Below are 21,055 nucleotides of genomic sequence, written 5' to 3'. Positions count from 1 at the left end.
AAAGCAAAGATGCCACCTTGAGGACTAGGGTGCACCTGATCCAAGCCATGATATTTTCAGTTGCCTCATATGCATATGAAAGTTGAGCAATGAATAAGGAAGACCAAAGAAGAATTGATGCCTTTGAATTATGGCGTTGGTGAAGAATATTGACTATACCATGGACTGCCAATCAAATGAACACATCTGTCTTGGAAGAAGTCCAGCCCGAATGCTCCTTAGAAGCGAGGATGGCAAGATTTTGTCTCACATACTTTGGAGATGTTATCAGGAGGAACCAGTCCCTGGAGAAGGACATCATGCTTGGTAAAGTAGAAGGTAAGTGAAAAAAAGGAAGACCCTCAATGAGATGGGTTGACAAAGTGACTGCAACAATAGGCTCAAATATAGCAAAGACTGTGAGGACGGAGCAGGACTGGGCAGTGTTTCGTTCTGCTGTACACAGGGTCGCTGTGAGTTGGAACCAACTCGACCACACCTAACAACAACATATTATATTTAATTAATAATTATTATATATAGTATAAGGAATTGTAGTGTTGGCAAAGAATGTTGGATAAGCCATGGACTGCCAAAAGAACAAACAAATCAATTCTGGAGGAAGCACGAACAGAATGTTCCTTAGAACCAAGAATGGCGAGACTTCGTCTTGCTTACTTTGGGCATGTCATCAAGAAAGACCAATTGCTAGAAAAGGACATTAAGTCTGATAAAGTAGAGGGTCAGTGAAAATGAGGGAAACCTTCCATGAGATGGATTGACGCAAGAGACTCCGATATACTGATGATCACGAAGACGGCACAAGACCGGACAATGTTTGGTTCTGTTATACGTAAGGTTGCCATGAGTCAAAGCGGACTCGACGGCAACTAACAACAACAGTGAAATATTACTTTTTCAGGCAATGATTACAAGTGGATGATAAAACCATTATGTGGGAGGTTCTTGGGGAACCGGGTATTTGTCAGGTTCCAGATGATCAGGCCACCGTTCACTTGCTGCTCGCAGGGAAAACGCAACTTTTCAATGGAGAGATGAGAGTGAACCCACCTGAAACTATGGATCAATCTTATTCCTAAAAGTGGGCACCAAACAGCAAGCAACTCCCAATGTGATAGAATAAAAAGTACACATCACCTAGGAACCCGAGCAAACATTTAGATCCAACGTCCAGTTTACAAGGCACTCTGGGGAGGACGGCAACTAACCACTGGAAGAATCAGTCAGGCTGTGACTGGGGGGAATTCTCGCAGAAAACTGACCAGAGTTTTCGAACAAGTCATGGCGGGGGGGACTGTTCTGGAATAAGAGAGACTTAAGAGATGTAACATGTTGCAACTATGACAACACGTTTGGATATTGATTTGAACAAACGAACTTTAAAAAGACATTTTTAGAACAATCAAGGAAATTTGAATATAGATTAGGAATTATGTTATATTGACAAGTAATTATTATTATTAATTTATTAGGTATATTAATAGGATTTTTTACATAAAACATGTTTGTATTTTTTAGAGATCCATGCTGATGTATTTTAGGTCGAAATGGCATGAAATAAAAAAAAAAGCCAAATCAAATTTGTAAAAATGTAAATCATTGTTAAATTTAGGTGATAAACATAGTGGGTTGATCATCCTATTCTTTCTACTCTCCTGCGAATTGATATTTTTCACAGTAAAACTTGAAGACCACTCATTCTGCCTGCCATCTTACAAATTGCCACTTGGGGGCAGTAGAGGATCAGGCTGAATGTGAGCCCAGCCCTTTGAGGAGGAAATGCAGATAAGTAATAGCTCCATTCTTCATTCTTTACTTATTTATTTCGTCTCATTCTTTCATTGAACGGACCTTTGGTGAGCATTGGCCATGTGCAGGGTTCTGTGCTGGGGCTGGGGGGACAAAGAATCGAATTCACCCTCACCATTCCTGAAACCACTTGTATAAATTTTTTTTATTATTATTCCTGAAACCACATCTGTGAATGGGGGACAGGGTTCCTGGGTGACACAAACGATTTGCACTTGAGTATAACCAAAAGGTTGGCAGTTTGAATTCACCCAGTGGGGCCACGGAAGGAAGCCTTGGCAATCCATTTCTGTAAAGATTACAGCCAAGAAAACCGTATGGAGCAGTTCTACTCTGTCACATGGGGTCGACATGAGTCAGAATTGACCTGACAGCAATGGGTTTTGGTTTATAAGGGTCCAGGAAGGGACAGTCACCAGCAGCCTCTGACCTGCTGGGTCTCTACGGACCCGGTGTCTCTCTGTTTAATCTCACTGCAATGGAGGCCTTGACTGGGGATGTCGGAAGCAAAGAAATTCATGTGAGGTTGGGGGAACCTGGCCACTTGTGTGTGTAGACTTATTCTACATGCATTCCGGTTTCCCACTTACCAACTTGTGTCATCTTGGAAAAGTTACTTTACCTCCCTGAACCTCACAGCACTAAAAATAGCTCTTACCGTATGGTTTTTCTATTAGGAGAGAATGAAATAGGCTATGGAAATTGCTTAGACCAGTGCCCGGCACACAGTAAGTGCTCAATGTGAACATGCCATACTAGTTGCCGCCAAGTCAATTCTGAATCATGGTGACCCCACGTGTGTCAGAGTAGAACTGTCCTTATAGGGTTTTCAGTGACTGATTTTTTAGAAGCGGACCACCAGGCCTTTCTTCCAAGGTGCCTCTGGGTGGACCCAAACCTCCAACCTTTCAGTTAGCAGCTGGGCACATTAACCAACCAGGAACTCCCTTCCTGATAATAGAACCCATCTAACCAGCCTCCCCTACTCTCAACCATGTGGTCAGACAAAGTCTGACCCCAACATCTGGCTCAAGAATGGTCAGTGACAGTAGCACCCACCCTTCATGGTGAGCATGTGACTCAAGCTTGGCCAATCAGAGAAAATCCTGAGACTATTCGTCTAGTGGGAAAGAGATACACTGCCTTCTGCTGGAGTAGCTAAGGTACTAGGATGTAGACCTGGAGTTGCTTTGGCTGTTTTGCCATCACTTTGGGAAGGGCTCTGGTGGCACAGTGGTTAAGAGCTCAGCTGCAAACCAAAAGGTCAGCAATTGGAATCCATAAGCCGCTTCTCGGAAACGCTATGGGGCAGTTTTACTCTGTCCTGTAGGGTCGCTATGAGTCTGATTCAACTCTATCGCAGAGGATTTGGTTTGGGTTTTTGGGGGAGGAGGCAGGCTGAGAATGCAGACAATGTGGAGGAGAGCTTAGCTTACTATCAATATTGCTGGAACACCTGGACCCAGTCTGGCCTGAACCCAGTATTACCCCCGGACTTTTCAGTCAGAGGGGGCAAAATGACTTCGTTCCATTTGAGCCAGTTTGAGTTGGGCTTTTGTCACTTGCAAGCAGCCAAGTCTTGGCTTAATATCTTTCTCAACAACTCACCGAAAAGCAGGAGGAGCCAAGCCATTTATCAGGGGATCAAAGGCCTGTGAGCACTAAAGTGGCTGAAAGTATGTGAGGAAGGGAATCTTGTTCCGCAGAAGACAGAGCCCTGTACACTGCCTGCAGAGGGAGATCTGTGGTCTGCTCTGTGCGTGGGCCATTGATCTCCAGCTTGGAAAGCTCTGGAATCATCCCCTCGGAGGGTGAGAATGAGGCTTGGGTGGGCGTGTGGGTGGGGAAAGGAAGCAGAGCTGGAAGCCCAGAAACAAAATTGAGTGGGGCCACTCCAGGAGCATAAATAATACAATTGCTCCTCTGTCTCCTTCATCAGACCTCAGGTTAGGAGAAGTTGCTGTTGGCTGCCACTGACTCATGGGACCCTCAGGCACGATGGGATGAAACGCTGCCCAGTCCTGTGCCATCCCCATGACCAGTTGTAGATCTGACCATTGTGATCCATGAGGTTTTCATTGGCTGATTTCCAGAAGTAGATCACCAGGCCTTTCTTCCTAGTCTTAGCTGGAAGCTCCACTGAAATCTGTTCAGTGTCATAGCAACACAAGTTGCCACTGACAGATGGGTGGTGGCTGCACATGGGGTACATCAGCTGGGAATTGAGCCCGGTTCTCCTGCATGGAAGGGGAGAATTCTACCACCGAGCGACAACGGCCTCATCTGTCTCTTCTTAGCATCCCTTCATTTAAGCATAAATCCCCGCTTCCTACCAAAAGGAAAACTACCACTCCTGCTGCTGCTGCTACCGCTGCTGCTGCTGGTCTCTTCTCCAAGCCCACCCACTAACTCCTTCTCCACACCCCTCTATGGTGCCTCTCCTCTTCCAGCCGCTCCAGGGGCGGGTCCGGCTGCAGGGGCACATGCGAAGGCCTGTTGCTGTTGAGTCAATTCAGACTCATAGTGACCCTATAGGACAAAGTAGAATGGCCCCATAGGGTTTCCAAGTAGTGGCTGGTGGATTCAAACTGCTGACCTTTTTTTTAGTTAGTAGCCCAGCTCCTAACCACTGTACCACCAGGGCTCCACGTGTGGAGGCAGCAGAGGGGTTATTTCTAGACTCCTTGGTTTGGGGTAGTGGACAGTCATTAGGCAGGGTGTTTCCAGGAAGCACCCCACCACCACCACCACCGCCCTCACCTCTCCCTTCTCTGGATTTTTCCAACATCATATGCACAGGTCAGAGGAAGAGCCTTGGCAGCCTGGGCAGGACGGCCTGGGAGAGCCTTGAATTCATCCTCTTCTTCTTTGTGGACCATATGAGCAGCAGCCAGCAGCAGACAGATGACCACCTGTCTCTGCCCAGTTCCCTCAGTGTCAGCACAGGCCCCTCTGGGAGAGGTAGCTTGGATCCAACAGACCCAGACTGCCAAGCTCATGGTTATACACTGTTTACTGTTCGAAATCACCTGCAAAGGCCCCATCCAGTCCTCAGGCCTGGGAGGGGGTGGTGAAGAGCCAGGCTCTAGAGTGAGACTTCTATGTCTGAACCCGAGCTCTGTGACCTCCCGGCAGTGTGTCCTTCAGTGAGTTGGGTAACCTCTCTGTGCTATTTCCTCATGGGTAAAGTGGGAATCTACCACCTGTCTGTCAGTTGGTTGCACTGTGGTGTCATGTGTGTTGCTGTGATGCTGGAAGCTATGTCACTGGTATTTCAAATACCAGCATAGTGACCCATGATGCACAGGTTTCAGGGAAGCTTCCAGACTAAGGAAGAAAGGCTTGGCAATCTACTTCTGAAAAGCAGCCAGTGAAAACACTATGGATTACAACCGAATATTGTCCAGTGGAGTGCTGGAAGAAGAGCCCCATAGGCTGGAAGACACTCAAAAGACACAGTGGCTGCAACAACGGACTTGAGCATACCAACAATTGTGAAGGTGGCACAGGACCGGGCAATATTTTGTTCTTTGTACGTGGAGTCACCATGAGTCAGAGCCGACTCAACAGCAAATAACAACAACAAAAGTGGGAATAATAATAGTACCTACTTCGTAGGGTGGTTGAAAGGGTTAATGAGTTTGTTGTCATTTGTGAAAGGGCTTAGAAGAATATACGGCACAGAGTAAGTGTTCAAAGCATGTTGTCTGATATCCTTCTTTTCTCTTTTTCCTTGTGACTGCAAGAAACAGAAACCCACTCAAGTTACACCTCCTGGTCTTAGAGAAAACCCATTGCTGTCAAGTCAATTCCAACTCATAGCAGCACTATAGGACAGGGTAGAACTGCCCCATAGAGTTTTCAAGGAGCGCCTGGTGGATTCGAACTGCCGACCCTTTGGTTAGCAGTCATAGCATTTAACCACTACACCACCAGAGTTTCCAAAGGGAGCTGGTAATTCCGAGGTACAATCAAGCCTCAATACTTCAGATCCTGCAGAAGGCTATCAGAATCCTGGAAATGTCTGAACTGCTTAAGAAAGTATCATGAGAGGAACTAAAAAACAAAACAAAAACAAAAAACCATTTCCCATCGAGTCGATTAAAACTCATATTGACCCTGTAAGGCAGAGTAGAACTGCTCCATTGAATTTTCAAGAGTGGCTGGTGGATTCAACTGCCAACCTTTTGGTTAGCAGCCATAGCTCTTAACCACTGCGCCCCCAAACTAGCACTCCACAAATTGTCCTCAGGTTGGAGTCCTATCGGCCTTGACTTAACATATACACAAGATTCACTCTGTAATTAGCACCTCTACCACCTGCAGCTTGTAAGCAAGATGCTCCAAATCCCTTCATGTGTGCAGTGTGTTTCCCCAGGTCCCCGTGGGAGCCAGACCTGGCCTTGCAGAACGATGGATCTGACTCAGTGAGACTTTACTGCACCCGCTCCTTAAACAAGTGTGTATTCTTGAGGTGGGGGTTGGCTGACTCATTCTGAGACTTGCCCAGGTTGACCTCTGCCCTCTGGCTCCTTAGCATAATACAGTCACAATGTGAAGGAGCAGCCATCCCCAGGCCAAGTAAAGGACTTTGAGTGTAAGGACTGCCAACATCAGGGGCTGAGGCAGGGATGGGGCCAGTTACTCTGACCCTGTTTGTGGACCAGGTGGTTTTGCACTCACACCAAAGGTGGCTCCTTCATTTGCCTCACTTTACCAACCACCTTTCTCATGTTCACAGGGTCCCCTCTCCATGACTTCAGCCTCTATGTGGTCCATAAGGGCCACCAGCTTGCCTCCAACTCCTCATCATGAAGGCCTTTCTTTGCTGCTGCTCTGTTGTTACTTCCTGGTCAAACTTCCTTCAAAAGGCCATCTATCAGCCCAGCTTACCAAGGACTGAAGTTACTAACCAGTCTACCATTAACTGCCTTTGGGTCAGCAGCCACCCTTGGCCCAGTCAGTTGGAGCAAGGGTGTGGGGTGACATGATACCAAACACAGCCGCCAGAGCTCAGGGGGTACAGCTGGTTCCTTTAGAGAGCACACAGCATGACAGGAATGGGTGGCGACTCCATGGGTGTTTCTGCAGCTGTAGCCTTCTGCCCAGGCACTGAGTGAGCCCTCAGAGCTGGAAGACAGTAAGGACAACTCCTTAACACCGTTACTTATAGATGGGGAAACTGAGGCCTAGCCTGGGGAAAAGACTTGCTCAAAATCTGGTAGACAATAATTGGCCAAGTCCTAGTTCAGCTCTCCCCTTAAAGCTCTTTTGGTCCAGCCATTCGTCAGATGCGTGACAACCTGCTTTTGCTATCCAGAGAGCATGAGAGATGAGGCAGGAACTCTTTAATGAGTAAGAGCAACCAGGGTCTAACACAGCAGCATTTGCCAAGTGCTTGGATGGCCCGGGCAAGTTACGCAGGTCATCCTTTCCAGACCTCAAACCACCCTGGGAAGTAGTTCTCCTCTTAGATCCATGTTACTAAGGAAACAGAGGCTCCGACAGGTTTTGCCACTTGCCAAGGTCAACCAGCCAATAAAAGTCAGGGCTGGGGCTCATACTCGGGTCTCTGAATCTGGAGCCTTCACACTGAACACCTACATCTAAAGCTCCTGAAAATCACCCAGGCAGTCACTGTGGGACTTAGGAGTAGGAGGGTGGTGAATGAAGAGAGTAGCTAGTTCAAGGGAGCATGGGCCCCGTGTCAAGAGAGCCAGAGTCTTTTTTTCTCTATCTGGTACTGGAACTTTGGGCGAGTCATGGTCCCATCTGTTTCTCAGTTTCTTCATCTGTAAAATGAACAACCCACCTGCTATAAACCTATCTGTTCTTTGGAAAGCTGGAGTAAAAATTGAGACAATAGTAGGTGTTCTCAGCAATAGTGTAAAAGTAGCATGGTACAGTGTCATCAGGCCTCCTCGTCTGACTTCACAGTAGAGGAGGAGAATCAAGAGCAACAGCCCAGGGCTGATTTCTATAGGGTGGAGGTCAGACATATCTCCTCCCTCCAACCGTTTTTCCAATTCTGACACCAGCCGTCCCCCCTCCTCCCCACCACAGCACTCTCTACTTCTCTGCTGGGCTCAATAATTTGTTGCAATGGTCACACAGAACTCACAGACAATACTCATGATTATGGGGTTTATCAGGGAAACTGTTAAAGTCATCGAGTTGGTTCCAGCTCATAGCAACCCTATAGGACAGAGTAGAACTGCCCCATAGGACTTCGAAGGAGCAGCTGGTGGATTCGAACTGCAGACCTTTTGGTTAGCAGCTATAGCCCTTAACCACTGTGCCACCAGGGTTTCAATTCAGGATCAAGAACGACTTAGGATACAGTTCTTCAATGAGCACTGCTTCTTCTCAGCTGTGCCCTCAGGCAACCCTCTCTCTGGCCCTTGGCCTCTTGGCCTAACCTCTGCCTTGCTCAGGCAAGCATTACAAAGCACTTTTAGCTCTGCTAGTAAGTGCCCAGAGGCACCCCGCTCTGCCTCTAAGTGTCCTGCCTGAAGGCGGTCATCTCTCTGGCTCTGTGGGTCAGCACATCCACTGGTCGCCCCCTCACTCCACGGGCTAGGAAGCCTACTGTGCTGTCTTATGCCAGTCTCCTGGTTCTGCTCCCACTGTTTCTCTGCCACCACTTCTTGCCATCTTGTGCTGTCTCTGGTGTTACAGCTTTCTCCCGGGTCTAGGAGGTTCTTGGTGCAGGGACCCCAGGTCCAAAGGACAAGCTCCACTCCGGGCTCTTCTTTCTTGGTGGTAGTGAGGTCTCCTCTCTGTGCTGGAATTGGCTCTCTTTTAAGCCTAGCAGGATGGCAAAATTGACCAATTCCCTTGTTAGGGTTCCATGCACCTTATTTGCACGGTTCCACCCCACAGGGGTTCCATGTACCTTATTTGCATTTTTAGCAGGCCATCCAATCCCCTTGGTGGGCCACACATTATTTACATAGTCTCACTCAATCATTGTGTGGGAGTCATAAGACCGTGCATGGCTAGAAGGGCCATATTAAGTAGTCCACTGTACCACAAAGAATAATAACAAGTGTGGCACTAATGCAGAGCATCGATAATACTTACTCTCCTCAATATTAGGCTTTAAACGGAATTGATGACTGATAGAGCTATCACAGGTTCCCAGGAGAAGCTGGGATAGACTTGGGTGGTTGTCAGGGCAAGGACACCTCCCTACGTCCAGGCTCTGGGACCACAGAATCCCGGCTGTGAAAAGGCTGAACTAGGAGGTAGTTCCTACGTTTCATTGTGCAGGCAGGATAGCAGAGTAGCAACAGGTTTGGGATATGGGATCAGCAGTTGTGGAGTCCTGGACTTAAACTCTGAACTTCAGTTTCCTCAGCAACCTCAGAGGGTTGTGAGCACTCAGTGAAGAGCTCTGCACCATGTCTGACACACAGTATGCACTCAATAAATATGAGTTGTATTATCGTTAAGTTAACCTGAAGTTCATGGTCACGTGCAAAATGTTAACATATTTGCGTACGCATTTTTCTAGTGTATCGTTTAGCTATTGCTGCCTAACTAACCACTCTAAAACTTAGTGACTGAAAAAACCTCCATCTATTATTTATCATAAGTCTGCAGAATGAGGACAGTCCCCAGGATCTCCTTTGGGGAACTTTTCTTCCTTGACACAAAGTTTGGGTGGGGTTGACACCACTCTTAAAACCAGGGGTTGTTAAGCCAGTTAGCTTAAGGGATGCATACGTAGCTCAATTCTGGTCAGTGAGAACCAGGACCAAGACTTTTAATTTATTAAGGCTGAGGAGGTGTAGGCAGGGGGCTTCCACCGCCACTGGGCAATTACAGGACGCCAAACAGCATGTCTGAGCATAGAGTAACACAGTGCTGAGCTGTGGTCTGGAGACAACACTAAGTCCCCGCATCACCCAGGGACTCCAGGTCACAGACACTGTTATAATAATGGTTGTCATATTGACTGAAGTTGATTTCAGAATTCTGGAGCGATTATTTTTTGTAATCAGTCTGTAAGCCAACTGAGGGTAGGAACTGGGTCTGATCCCTCTGTTTCCCCAGCAGCTAACCAGGGGCAGGCACATAAAGGGTATTTCATACACGCTCAAGTGAGCCCTGGCGTTATGAGCAGGTAAACCGAGGGCAGGTTGTATGCTAAGCATAGCCTCTCAGCAGGTCTCATAGCAGGAGTCTGGGATTAGCCAGAGGACATCACTGAGTGTAGAAATGGCTATGGTGAGAATCACTGGGTCTCTGAGGCTGGGAAAAGAGTCCGCTGTCTTCTGCAAAGAGGCCCTTCTGTAATGACCCACCAGCGGGTTTATCAAATAGAACAGGCCCTGGACAGGCAGGCAGCACTTTACCTTTACGCGTGCATGTACGAGGAGAGACTGTAAAGGGTATGGCTTTGGAGTCAGACAGACTTGGTACAAATTCTGGCTCCCCCACTTCCTAGCCCAATCTTGGGCAAGTCACCTGACCACACAGAGCCTCAGTCTCATTGGCAGAATGGGGCATAATAAAGGTTTGGCTGTTGTTAGCTGCTGTTGACTGGGCCCCTGACTCATGGTGACCCCATGCACAAGGCAACAAAATGCTGTTCGGTCCTGCACCATCCCCATGATTGGTTGGGGTCAGAACGTTATGATCCGTAGGGTTTTCATTGGTTGATTTTCAGAAGTAGATAACCGAGGCTTTCTTCTTTGTTCACTTTAGTCTGGAAGGTGTGCTAAAACCTGTCCAGCATCATAGCAACATGCAAGCCTCCACTGTCAGACGGGTGGTGGCTGTGCCTGAGATGCGTTGGCCAGGAATCGAATCCGGGTCTCCTGCATGAGAGGTGAGAATTCTACCACTGAACCACCAAATGCCCATAATAACGGTACTTACCTCCAATGGCTGTTTTGAGAATTAGATGAGAAAAAGCACGTACGGGACTTAATTTAGTGCCTGGGACAGACACAAATAATCATTAACTATTCACACAGGCACATAAACATAGACAAAAAAAGTCCAAGAGGCCGTATCATGCATGCATGGACCATGAATACTGAAATGTTACCTATGCCTTCACACTGGAAGTCAATACCCTATGGCCCCTGGTGATTTGTCTTAAACTTCTGGAGACCCTTTCAGAAGACAACAGCTCCTGCTCCCATTTGCCATGGCTTTGACATTTCCAGTTCCTGCTTTCCCAGCAGTCACCAGGCAGTTACCTCCTACCATTAGCTCTACAGTTGAAGCAGTCTGCCCCTTACATAGCCCTGGCCTTCACATTGCTGGTTCTGAGCTAAAGGGCATTGCAGAGGCAGAGGCTGGGGAAAACACACAGACAGAAAGGACAGGAAGGCAGGAACACACCACACACCCCCCCTAAGGTCCCTCCGCCCCCATGGCACTTGCCCCTTCAAAAAGCCACCAGAGCACATCTGAGAAAAGTTAAGCTGTTTTATTTCACAGGAAAGCTCCACGTCAAACCAGCAGGCACCATCAGAATACGCGACAGAGGAACCAGTCAGACACTCTATGGGACAGGAGTTTGGTCGTAAGGTAGAGAAACAATATCCAGGAGGGGGCAACACTTGTCATCACTTGGGGACAGGCAACCAGCAATTTCCTAGGGTGGTTTCAATTTGTTTTTCCTGACACAATTTGGGGAAGAAAGAAACCAAACAGAACGAAATAGACCAGCCACTCTGAAGCAATCAGAATCAAACCTATTGCCAAACCATGTAAACAGTCACACTGCTGGGCAAGAGAGCCAGAGCAGAACTCTAGCCAGGGTCTACTCCCAGCCAAGGAAGGAAAAGTGCACTCTAGTTGTTCTGGTTCAAGGAACAGAAGCTTTGTGATTTGCCTGGGGCAGTTCCCACAGAAAGGAGGGGTCGGTGAGGGGCAGCGACGGCCATTTAGCCAGTCCCAGAAGATGGGACAGTGGGACACGGGCAGATCAACCCCAGAGAGGCCAGGAGGACTCAGACCTGACAGCAAAGTCCCTTCTTGCAGCTCCCCTGGGCAGCGTTGGGTACGTGGGGGATTCTCTACATTGCTGCTCAGGAAAGAGGAGACCCCCAGAGAACCGGGGAAGTTGACATGAAACGTCAGCATTAGCTCTGCATAGCAGAAAATCAGCTACACCTCGGCTCACCCCTTTCTGCCTTTTCCTCCTCGTCCCCTCCAAGTCCAACAGAGCCCACCACCATGGTTGTGAGCCAGCCATTCTTCTTTCTGGGTTCCTCAGGAGAATGGGGCATTTGCCCTAGGTTGGAAGTATCTGGATGTGTGAAAAGTTAGGACTAGAAAGACTGAGAGGAAAAACCATTAGTCCTTGTGATGGTTTTCCGTCAGCCGTGTACGTGCGCTGAGTGCCAAAACACGACCAGGTCATGGGCAGGCCTCCGTATCCATGCCTCCTGAATGAGAAAGAAATATACCCAACAAGGCACTCCAAGGGACTCCAACAGAGAAGAAAGCCCACATAAAGGCCCTTCCCTACACCGGCTCCCCTTTGTGTACCGCAAACCAGTTCTGAAATGTTTATAAGGCAGATCTCTGAACTGCTGGTTCCAGCCGGTAGCCAAAAGATGGCTCGATTTCCCTGTGTCTCTTCCCACTCTGATTTCTTCAGTGAACAGGAACCTTTCATCCCTTGGGAATCCATTTGTCTTCTGACCTCTGGCCTGGTGACCTCAGAGAAAAGACTTCCAAGTCTAATTCCCAAGCCCACTATTCCCTCCAATTGTGCGCTCTGTTCAGGGTTCAAAAGGCGCTTCGAGGTGAGAAATCATTAGCACTGAAAACAAGGAAAGGCAAGAGTATTCACAGAATCCCACAGTTCAGAGCAGCTCTTTAAGAGGAAAGGGGAAGAACGGGGGAAGGAGAGTGGGGTAGGAAGCACGGCTTGTTCTCAATTTTATCCCAGAAACGTTGGCCACTGGTGGTCTTCAGCAGCAGCTGGGCCATGAGGCCCAAGAAACTGGACCAGGAATTAACTGTCTTTGGTCAGTTTTAAATGAACATCTTGCTGGTTCATTCCTAAAAGAGACTGAACATCGGTTACACGTAGAGACGAAAGGCTTGACCTCAGGGCAAGTCAAAGTTTAAGGAAAGAAATCACTCTGTGAAGCAAGTTATCAACTAACTCATCAGTACAGCTTTCAGCGATGGCGATGGACAAGTAGGTAAACACCACTTCCCCTTGTACAATTGGTTATATTGAGGACTACTAACTAGGTTACTACATTTCCCCCCATACTCACTGTACAGTTAAGTTTCGGTATTGATTTTTACATTGATCTATCTACTAGGTGCAAAGATTTGGTGAGTGGCATTGGCTATAATTTAATTGTAACCTTTTTAAAAATTACAGTTTCACATTTTAACAGTCACTTTCCAGCATTGAAGCAAATACACCAATATATAGTGGACTAACACAGGCAGGAGTCAGGAGGAGATGCCAATGCCCGGGAACGCCGATGGGATTGAACACACGTGGAGGGCGACGGAGACATGCATAGCGCTGGGTGAGAAGGTGAGCAGCAGGGGTGTAGCGTTCCATTTGGCTCTGCATCAGGGCTCAGATCAGGGGCTGGGTGAGTGGGGACACGTCCTCCACCTCCTAAATGTGCGAGCTCTCCTAAATGTGAGGCCATCAACCACTTCCCAATGGAAAAGTGGGTGATTAGAGAAATCAGCTAAGGCTCTGCCATGGTGGTGTGAGTCGGTGGAAGGCAGGTTCATTCCTAGTAAGGGATAATAAAGTTAGTCCATTCAGAGACTGGTGTTACATGTATCAGGCAACAGATTAGTCAACTCAAATTTTCACTTTTTGTTTGGTAGTCAGGGCAGAGAACACGACATGACGTGGGAGATTACTAGATTTAAGGTCAGACAGTATCTCTGGAGTAGAAACGAGAAGTTTTGTGTTCTGGATGGACAGCATAGCATCCTTGCAAATAAATGACTTCACTAGCCTGAGACAGTCCACCCTAGGCTATCCATGAGATCTCGGGCAAGTCACCGCACATCCCAAAGCCTTGCTTTCTTAAGCTGTAAAATGGACTAATATCTTTTTGCTCAAAGGGCTCCCAGCTGAAGGCCCTTTCATCTCCAGGAGCTATAAGAGAGGGGTTCATTCTAGGTGAAACGAGGAAGGTCAAGTTTGTCATTGGCCTCCCCCTGCCATTCTTTTTGTGCCCTTTCTCAATTGTTGCCTTCACCATGTGGTCTCGATGCTGGCGCTTTCAGGCATGGCAGAATGACTGCAATTCCTATACACCCAGGTACCAGTCTCTTAAAGGCCCCACCTTCTGGGGTGTATCTGCCTTTTTAAAGAGAACCAGAGGAGAGGACAAAGCTGAATCCAGTGAGTTGCAACGCTAATGAGGGGATTTCAAGCTTCAGTGAGGTCACTCTATCTGTAGGGCTCTGCTTCAGGGCTCTTACTAAGCTGGTAGGGAAATTCCACCACCCACTTCTCAAATACCATTAGGAAGTTTCAAAAGGTGTGTTTGTGAGCTAAAAGACTAACCTTGCTAATGATAATAACAAGAGCAAAGGTGTTTGTACAATGCTTTCCAATTTTCAAAGCTCATTCACTTACATCACCATTTTATCTTTATTATTCTCATTTTATGGAGCAGGAAACTGAGGCTCAGTGAGGTGGAGTGCCATGCTCCAAGTCACCCAGTTCCTGAGTGGCAGGGCTGGGACTAATACAAGATTTTGACTCCAAACCACAGCCATGGAGATACATGCAGAGGCCTTGAGAGAGGAAAAAGAGATGCAGCTTGAGTACAGTGGGAAGGAGACCCTTGGCTTGGCCGTGAGGCAGTAAGTCAAAACGTCCCGTTAGAACAGGAGGCACCTGCATTCCATTATCCAGAAACAGGCTACCTCTAGAAAACAAAAGTCAAGAGATCAAAAGAGGAAGTAAAACACATTCAAATCAGAACGGACCAGAAGGCCCTTTCCCTGCCAGGAGGCAGAAGCCTTGCTCATTATTTCTGAAGATCACCCACCTGTCTCATCACCATATTCATCTACATTAAATGCTCTGGAGGGTTTGATGGGGGGAGGGGAGGGAGTGAGGGAGGGTATTTCACTTGCATAAACTCAACTGCGATGGTGGTCTCTATTCAGAAAGTGTGTCGGATCCCCCCTCTTCAGCCCCTGGTCTGAGCTGGGCGCTTTAGGCTCAAGCGCTTCATGCAACAGGGCACCAGCCAAAGTCTTCAAGGCCTGACAGGAAATTAGATGGACTCAAAGCCTCCTCGCCTGTTTAGTTCCAAATCTGACACAGTATAATTAGTAGAAAGAGGAAAAGAAGAAATCAAATATTTTGAAAACGGTAGAAGTTAAAGCTCTATGGTTGCCACAGGGTTTATTCCTACAGCATTTCTAGGTTTCGAAGTTTTCCACACCACTGTATCGTTATTATTTTTCCAACCACACATAACACTGTGCTATGATGGGGCTTAGGTTCTCATTGCCCTCTTCTTCTACGTACAAACACAAGGGGTCCATGGTCTGGGGTTCTTCTCGCCAACTTCCTCCCGTGCTTTGGGGGGTACAGTTGGCCTTTGGCCTCCGGGTGGAAGGGCAGGGTCTGTGGGGCAGAAGGGGGTTTTCCATGAAGGGTTCCCCGCCTCTAGGAGCAGCCTGCTTGGGGTACCGCCTGCCCCACCCTTCCTTCAGGGGCAGACTGTTCTGGAAGGCCACAACTCTGAAAACAGTGGGAGAGTGTTTTTGTTCTGTTTCTGCAGGTGAGTGGTGTATTGCTTCATTCGCAGTTACTGTGGGCCTCTAGATTCTCCCAGAAAAGTCCCTGCAAGTCCCACCAAATCACTCAGCGGGAGATGTTTGGTGGCATGAGTCTGAGGTAAATCTAAGTTTCATAAAAAGAAAAAGGAGATACTATATACATTTAGCATGTGTGTCCAGATCTAGTATATGTATACAGATGCATAAATATATATATATACACACACCTACAGACACATACATACATATATGTGTGTATGCATATATGCATACACATATATATGTGCATATGTATGTACGTAGAGAGAATAATTTTCCAGTGACACTATGTGGGAGACTCCAGTTAACATTTGCCACAATCTGAGGAAACACTCTATTTGGGGCTGCTCTTGCTCCTGCCCTCCTTGGGGTGTCTGTTTACACACGAGGGGTCCGTTGGATCCACATGGCTGAACACGAGCTGCGGCGAATGCCCTTGGCCTCAGCTCTGCACAGACACAGCCTCCCAGGTTGGCCTTCTGGTCTTTCCCATTAGGCCAGGGCACTGGGGAGGAAGTGGAGGCCACCAGAGGCCACCCTAGGCCATGGTGCGCCACAGTGGGCCACAGCGGTGCCGCCCCTCCTGTAGGTCACATGGTGCCTGACTTGTCCGCTGAGCTGTTGGGGAACATCTTCTCAGTGGGCGTCACAGCTGGGCTGCCCATGCCCGAGCTGCTGCTGCTACTGGACCGGTGCTGGACCACCGGCCGCACTGGCCGCATGGGGGGCGGACGCAGCTGGGCGCCTGCAAGGCGGGCGGACAAGGCTGGCTTGAAGGTGGTCATCATCTCGGTGGAGGAGCTGCTGCTTCGGCGCATGGCAGCATCTGGGTCGCGAATGACGATGGTGTGCAGAGGACTGGCGGGCTCCGAGCTGATGGGGCCCGGCGGGTTCTTCAGAGGCTCCAGGGTGTCTAGCACCACATCTGGCGCCTGCTTGGCCGTGTTCTGCCTCTCGAGTTCCCGCAACTCATGCAGGGCCGTGCTCATGGTCTTCTCGATGTCCTGGGGACAGAGAGAACTCTGGTCATTACACAGTCCAGAGGCCTGGGTGCTAGTCAGCTTGTGGCCTTCTTGGGATGGGGGGGTGGTCTCATGGCTGGGTTGGAGATTAAACCCCCAAGTCATCTTAGGACCAAATGAGAGAATCAATGTGGGTACCCCCCCGTGCAATGTCCTACACAGTAAGGAGACCTACAACGGCCAGTTTAGACCATTGCTTAAGAGGGTGGGCTCTGGAAGCAGACAGACCTGGTCAAATCCCAGTTCTGCCGCTTCCTTGTTCTGTGATCTTGATCGAGTTACTTCACTTCTCTGGGCCTCAGAATCTCATTTAGAACAAACTCTTATTTTATTAGGCAAGTATAAAACCGATTGCCACAGAGTCGGTTCAGACTCGTGGTGACTCCATGCTGTCAGAGTAGAATTGTGTTCCACAGGGTTTTCAACGGCTGATTTTTCAGAAGGAGATCTCCAGGTCTTACTTCCGGTGCATCTGTGGATGGATCTCACCCTCCAACCTTTCCGTCAGCAGCCAGGTGCATTAACTGTACCACCCAGGGACTCTGGAAAGGACAAAGGGCCCTGGAATTTTGAGAGAAGAGACTTGCTGGCTCTGTGACCTTGGGCAATTTTCAGTTGCTCTGAACCTCGTCTGTGAAAGCTCCTAAGTCTACTGTGAAGATGGCATGAAAGAACGGATGTGATGAGGCTTTGTAAGCAGCCAGACAGTGGTTTTCCAGCTCCTTCTAGCCAGAGCCTGTGGCTCACCTCGAATGGTACAGAGGCTCCTCGACCTTACACAGATGAAGAGGAGCCGCTTAGGCTGAGCTGGGCCAGAGCCCAGCCACTGGCCATTAGGGGACAATAAGACCACTGCTGGAAGCCGCCCTCCACAAAACGTGGTTATTTCTCAAGACAGATTGCTTTTCCGCCTGCACGGAGGCTAATCCTGAAAAATGCACGCATTTAGTGAGGCTGACAAGGTAGAATTTTGGATATGCTTTGCCAGTCCCTTTCTGTACCAAGTCTTCTTTCACATCCTCTCCTTTCTCGGTCCTTGGATGCCCAGGCCCCCCAGGATGATTCCAGTCTGGCCTCCGACAGGGTCCCCTGTTCTTCCTCACTTCATTGTCCTAGTCTCTCCTTTTGGATTTGTTAAGGGACTACTGCTCTAAGAGCTAATATTGGCTTTTATGCTTCCCCATAACACTTACCCCTTGCCCCATGACATCGTCAGTCTTAAGAAGGGGTCTTTTACCCCTTAATCCAAAAGAGTAGGTGTGGGGGGATTTACTCGTGAAGGGAGAGACAAAGTACTCTCCCCTTCTCTGATGGGGATGCTGTCCTCATGCCACCCCAGCAGTGATCAAGCCTGCCTGCACTATCATCACTTGCTCTGCTTAAATTAAAACCTCTATGGACAGCACACAACAACACATTATTAGTAGTCCCTGGGTGGCACAAACAGTTAAGCACTGCACTTCTTACTGAAAGTTTGGTGGTTCGAACCTATCCAGAGGTGCTTCAGAAGACAGGCCTGCTGACCTGCTTCTTAAAGGTCACAGCCCTGGAAATTTTTTTTTTGGTTTTTTTTAGTTCTACTCTGCACACACGGGGTTGCCAAAAGCAACTGATTTGTTTTGTGATTTACTGACATCACTACTGTCTGTTTGCTCTAGGCCAGCATGAGCTGAAAGGCATAACTTTAATAAGACGTAATTATCACCCCTCCACCACCGCTCTACCCTGTCAGAGTGTGAGCCGGAAGAAGAGAAAGCTCAGAGACAGATCAGCTGAGTTGTTTAGGCAGCGCTTGCATTAGTCCAGCGTGGAGATGGGGAGAGACACGGTGGGGCGAGGGGCTGGTGGGGACCGTGACCGCTCTCCACCTCCTCCCAAAAGAAAGCTTCACACACACTACTTTTGTTGGTAGTGTTCCAAGTTCCCCAAACAACCTCTTTAATTGGGTTCAAATCTAAATCCTCAAGGACATCTTGAGACCAGAGAATTGGTGGGAACTCTACTACCTGGATCCCCTGAGCCCCAGCTCCCCTTTGTAGCTGCACAGTCCAGAAAAGCCAGCTAGTGGCTGCCCTCAAGGCTTTCCTGCCACCGGGAGGGCCAGCGGGGAAGGGCAGCCAGAGAATTAGCTTTGGTTCTGGCTCAGCCTTGAGCCTGGCCTGAAGGCTGAGGCGGCCGTCCACTGTGCAGCCCCCTCCCGCAGCCCCTCAGGGGTCTCGCTAGCCCTTACTTCTGCCAGGGCCTCAGCCTCCAGGGACTTGTGGTCCCCCAGGCTGCTGTGCCTGGTGGAGCCGCACGTCGACCTCATCGAGTGCCCCTCTGAGAGCGCCTTCTTGTCGGGATAGTTGATGCTGCCGGCGCTCCCAAACGTCGCCATCCGCCGCTTCTCGGGGCTCTCGATCCTCCCCCTGGTGAGGGGGACTTTGTGGGGACTGCTGGGGCAGGCGGCGGCCCGGGGTGGCGTGTCTATGCTGGGGCCCAGGCCGCGGGGCGGGCTGTGTGTGTCGCCCCCACTTCGGCGCCTGGGGATGGCAGCTCCGTCAGATCGCAACCGCACTCTGCAAAGGAGCCGGGGGTGGGGGGCAGGGGCAGAGGTCAACCCCGGCAGGTCTCAGAGTCAGCCCACCCCACGCCACGCTCGACACCCCCGTCTGGGGAGTGGGTACAGTAAAGCCTCAGGGATTCTGCAAGGCGAGTACGGGCTGCAGACGGAAGTTTACTCTGCACTTTGCTTACAAACTGCAGATAGCACCTCATTTGCAGACAGTAGAGGTGCTAATTACAAAATAAATCTTGTCTACAGGTTAAGTCAAGACCAATAAGATTTCAACCTGGGGCACTCTGTGGGTGGTTAGTTCAGCTCAAGAAGCAATCTTAAGCGGTTCAGAGATTTCCAGGACGCCGACGGGCTTCTACAGGGTCTGAAGTATAGAGGCTTGACTGTGCCACAGTCACCAGCTCCCTCCAAGCACAGCAAGAGCCCCCTGGGAGTCGAACAGAATCCAGTGTTGTCATCCACCCCCAGCAAAGGGCTACTTCCATGAGGCCTTTTCAGAACTTGGAAAACTAGTCACTTGATAACCCATTGCCGTGGAGTCAATTCCGACTCATAGTGACCCAATAGGGCAGAGTAGAACTGCCCCTTAAGGTTTCTAAGGAGTGCCTGGTGGATTTGAACTGCCAGCCTTTTGGTTAGCAGCTGTAGCTCTTAACCACCATGCCACCAGGGTTTCCTAGTCACTTGATGGGACACCCCTTTCATGCATTGGAAATCTTTCACTCCTTGTGGAGGCTCCATGGAGTGAAAAGGGGACCAAGGGTGTGTCGGGGGGTGAGTCCTTGTCCTGGCTCTGTCACATGCTGTCCTGGGTCCTCTTTCTGATCATTTTATTAATCTGTTAAATGAGCATACTATTCCTGGCCCATCTTGGAGGGAGGTTCAGCAGGTATGAAAACACCTTGAAGATGAACAGGTCTACACCCAAGAGACTCTGCCACATCCTATGAGGTCCAAAGGATCCCAAGGCACTAGTGAGGGGAGGGGAGGCTGGAAGTGGTAAGGAGGGCTGGGGAGGAGGGCCGTGTGCTAGGAATGGATTGTGACTGGGGGACCAAGTTCAGTATGGCCAGAAGCCAAGCTAAGCAATGCCTGTGGGCACCCCCACAGGACTAAAGCACAGGTGTCAGAGAAGGAGACGTACTGAGAAAGAAGAAAAAAGTAGGTGAGGGAAGGAAGAGGGAGAGAAAAAGAGGCAGGAGATTTGGCCCTCTTAGAAGTCCAGGGACCATGGCTTTTTCATCTACCTACCCTGGCCTTTCACTTTGCCCCAATTTTATCATCTATCTCGTGCCCTGAGCTACTTGCTGAACTGAAGAGGGCATGCCCAAAAGAGGCAACAGGGCTTCTGCTGAGATAAATTCATAGTTAGGCTCCATTGTGACTGACTTCCTTGGCTCTATGGCCAAGTACCTACCCTTGTGTGTTGATCACATGACCCCGCCACGGTAAGACACACAGATAGGACACTTTCAGAATCTGACTAAGAAAGTAGTCAGAGACCGTCCACTTTTCTTTTCTTTTTCCCTTTTCTTTCTTCTTTTTTAACAGCCACATACTTTGGACTATATCCGTCCTGAAAATGACATGCTAGAAAGGTCATGTGACACAGCCTGGCCCATACCCAGGCAGCAGAGAAATTGAAAAATCTGCTCCCACTAAATAAATGGGTGGTGCTGAGTGTCAGTTTTCCCCACGGCATGAGTGGGTGTGAGTTTTCTGTTTATGTAGGGCATTCCAGGGAGCGTATGAGTTTTAATTTTTTTTAATATAACAAGTCTTCCACAGAAAGTGAGGAGGAGGTGCAGGAACTGGAGAGAGAGGAATAATACTGGCTGATTTGTAACTCTCTCTCTCCTTTTATTATTAT

General features: G+C 48.9%; 1 protein-coding gene across 10 annotated transcripts in view; it reads right to left on the bottom strand.

Annotated features, from left to right (window-relative positions):
• Positions 1–8,369: 8,369 nt before the first annotated feature.
• SRGAP3 (SLIT-ROBO Rho GTPase activating protein 3) overlaps positions 8,370–21,055 on the bottom strand; it is a 335,902-nt gene continuing 323,216 nt past the window's right edge. For 5 of the 10 annotated variants that reach the window (XM_064274983.1, XM_064274985.1, XM_064274984.1 and 2 more), the window contains 2 exons: positions 18,859–19,186; positions 8,370–16,610 (listed from right to left, as the gene is read on the bottom strand). In XM_064274983.1, the coding sequence (XP_064131053.1) occupies positions 16,197–16,610; positions 18,859–19,186 (742 nt within the window). In that variant the 3' untranslated portion in view covers positions 8,370–16,196. The remainder of the gene's footprint in view (positions 16,611–18,858; positions 19,187–21,055) is intronic. The other 5 variants (XR_010319058.1, XR_010319059.1, XM_064274982.1 and 2 more) reach the window with 5 other exon arrangements.

Source organism: Loxodonta africana, chromosome 22 (genome assembly GCF_030014295.1).
Source record: "Loxodonta africana isolate mLoxAfr1 chromosome 22, mLoxAfr1.hap2, whole genome shotgun sequence".
Lineage (NCBI taxonomy): Eukaryota > Metazoa > Chordata > Mammalia > Proboscidea > Elephantidae > Loxodonta > Loxodonta africana.
The sequence above is the reverse complement of the archived record's forward strand: the minus strand, read 5'-3'. Positions and strand labels throughout refer to the sequence as shown.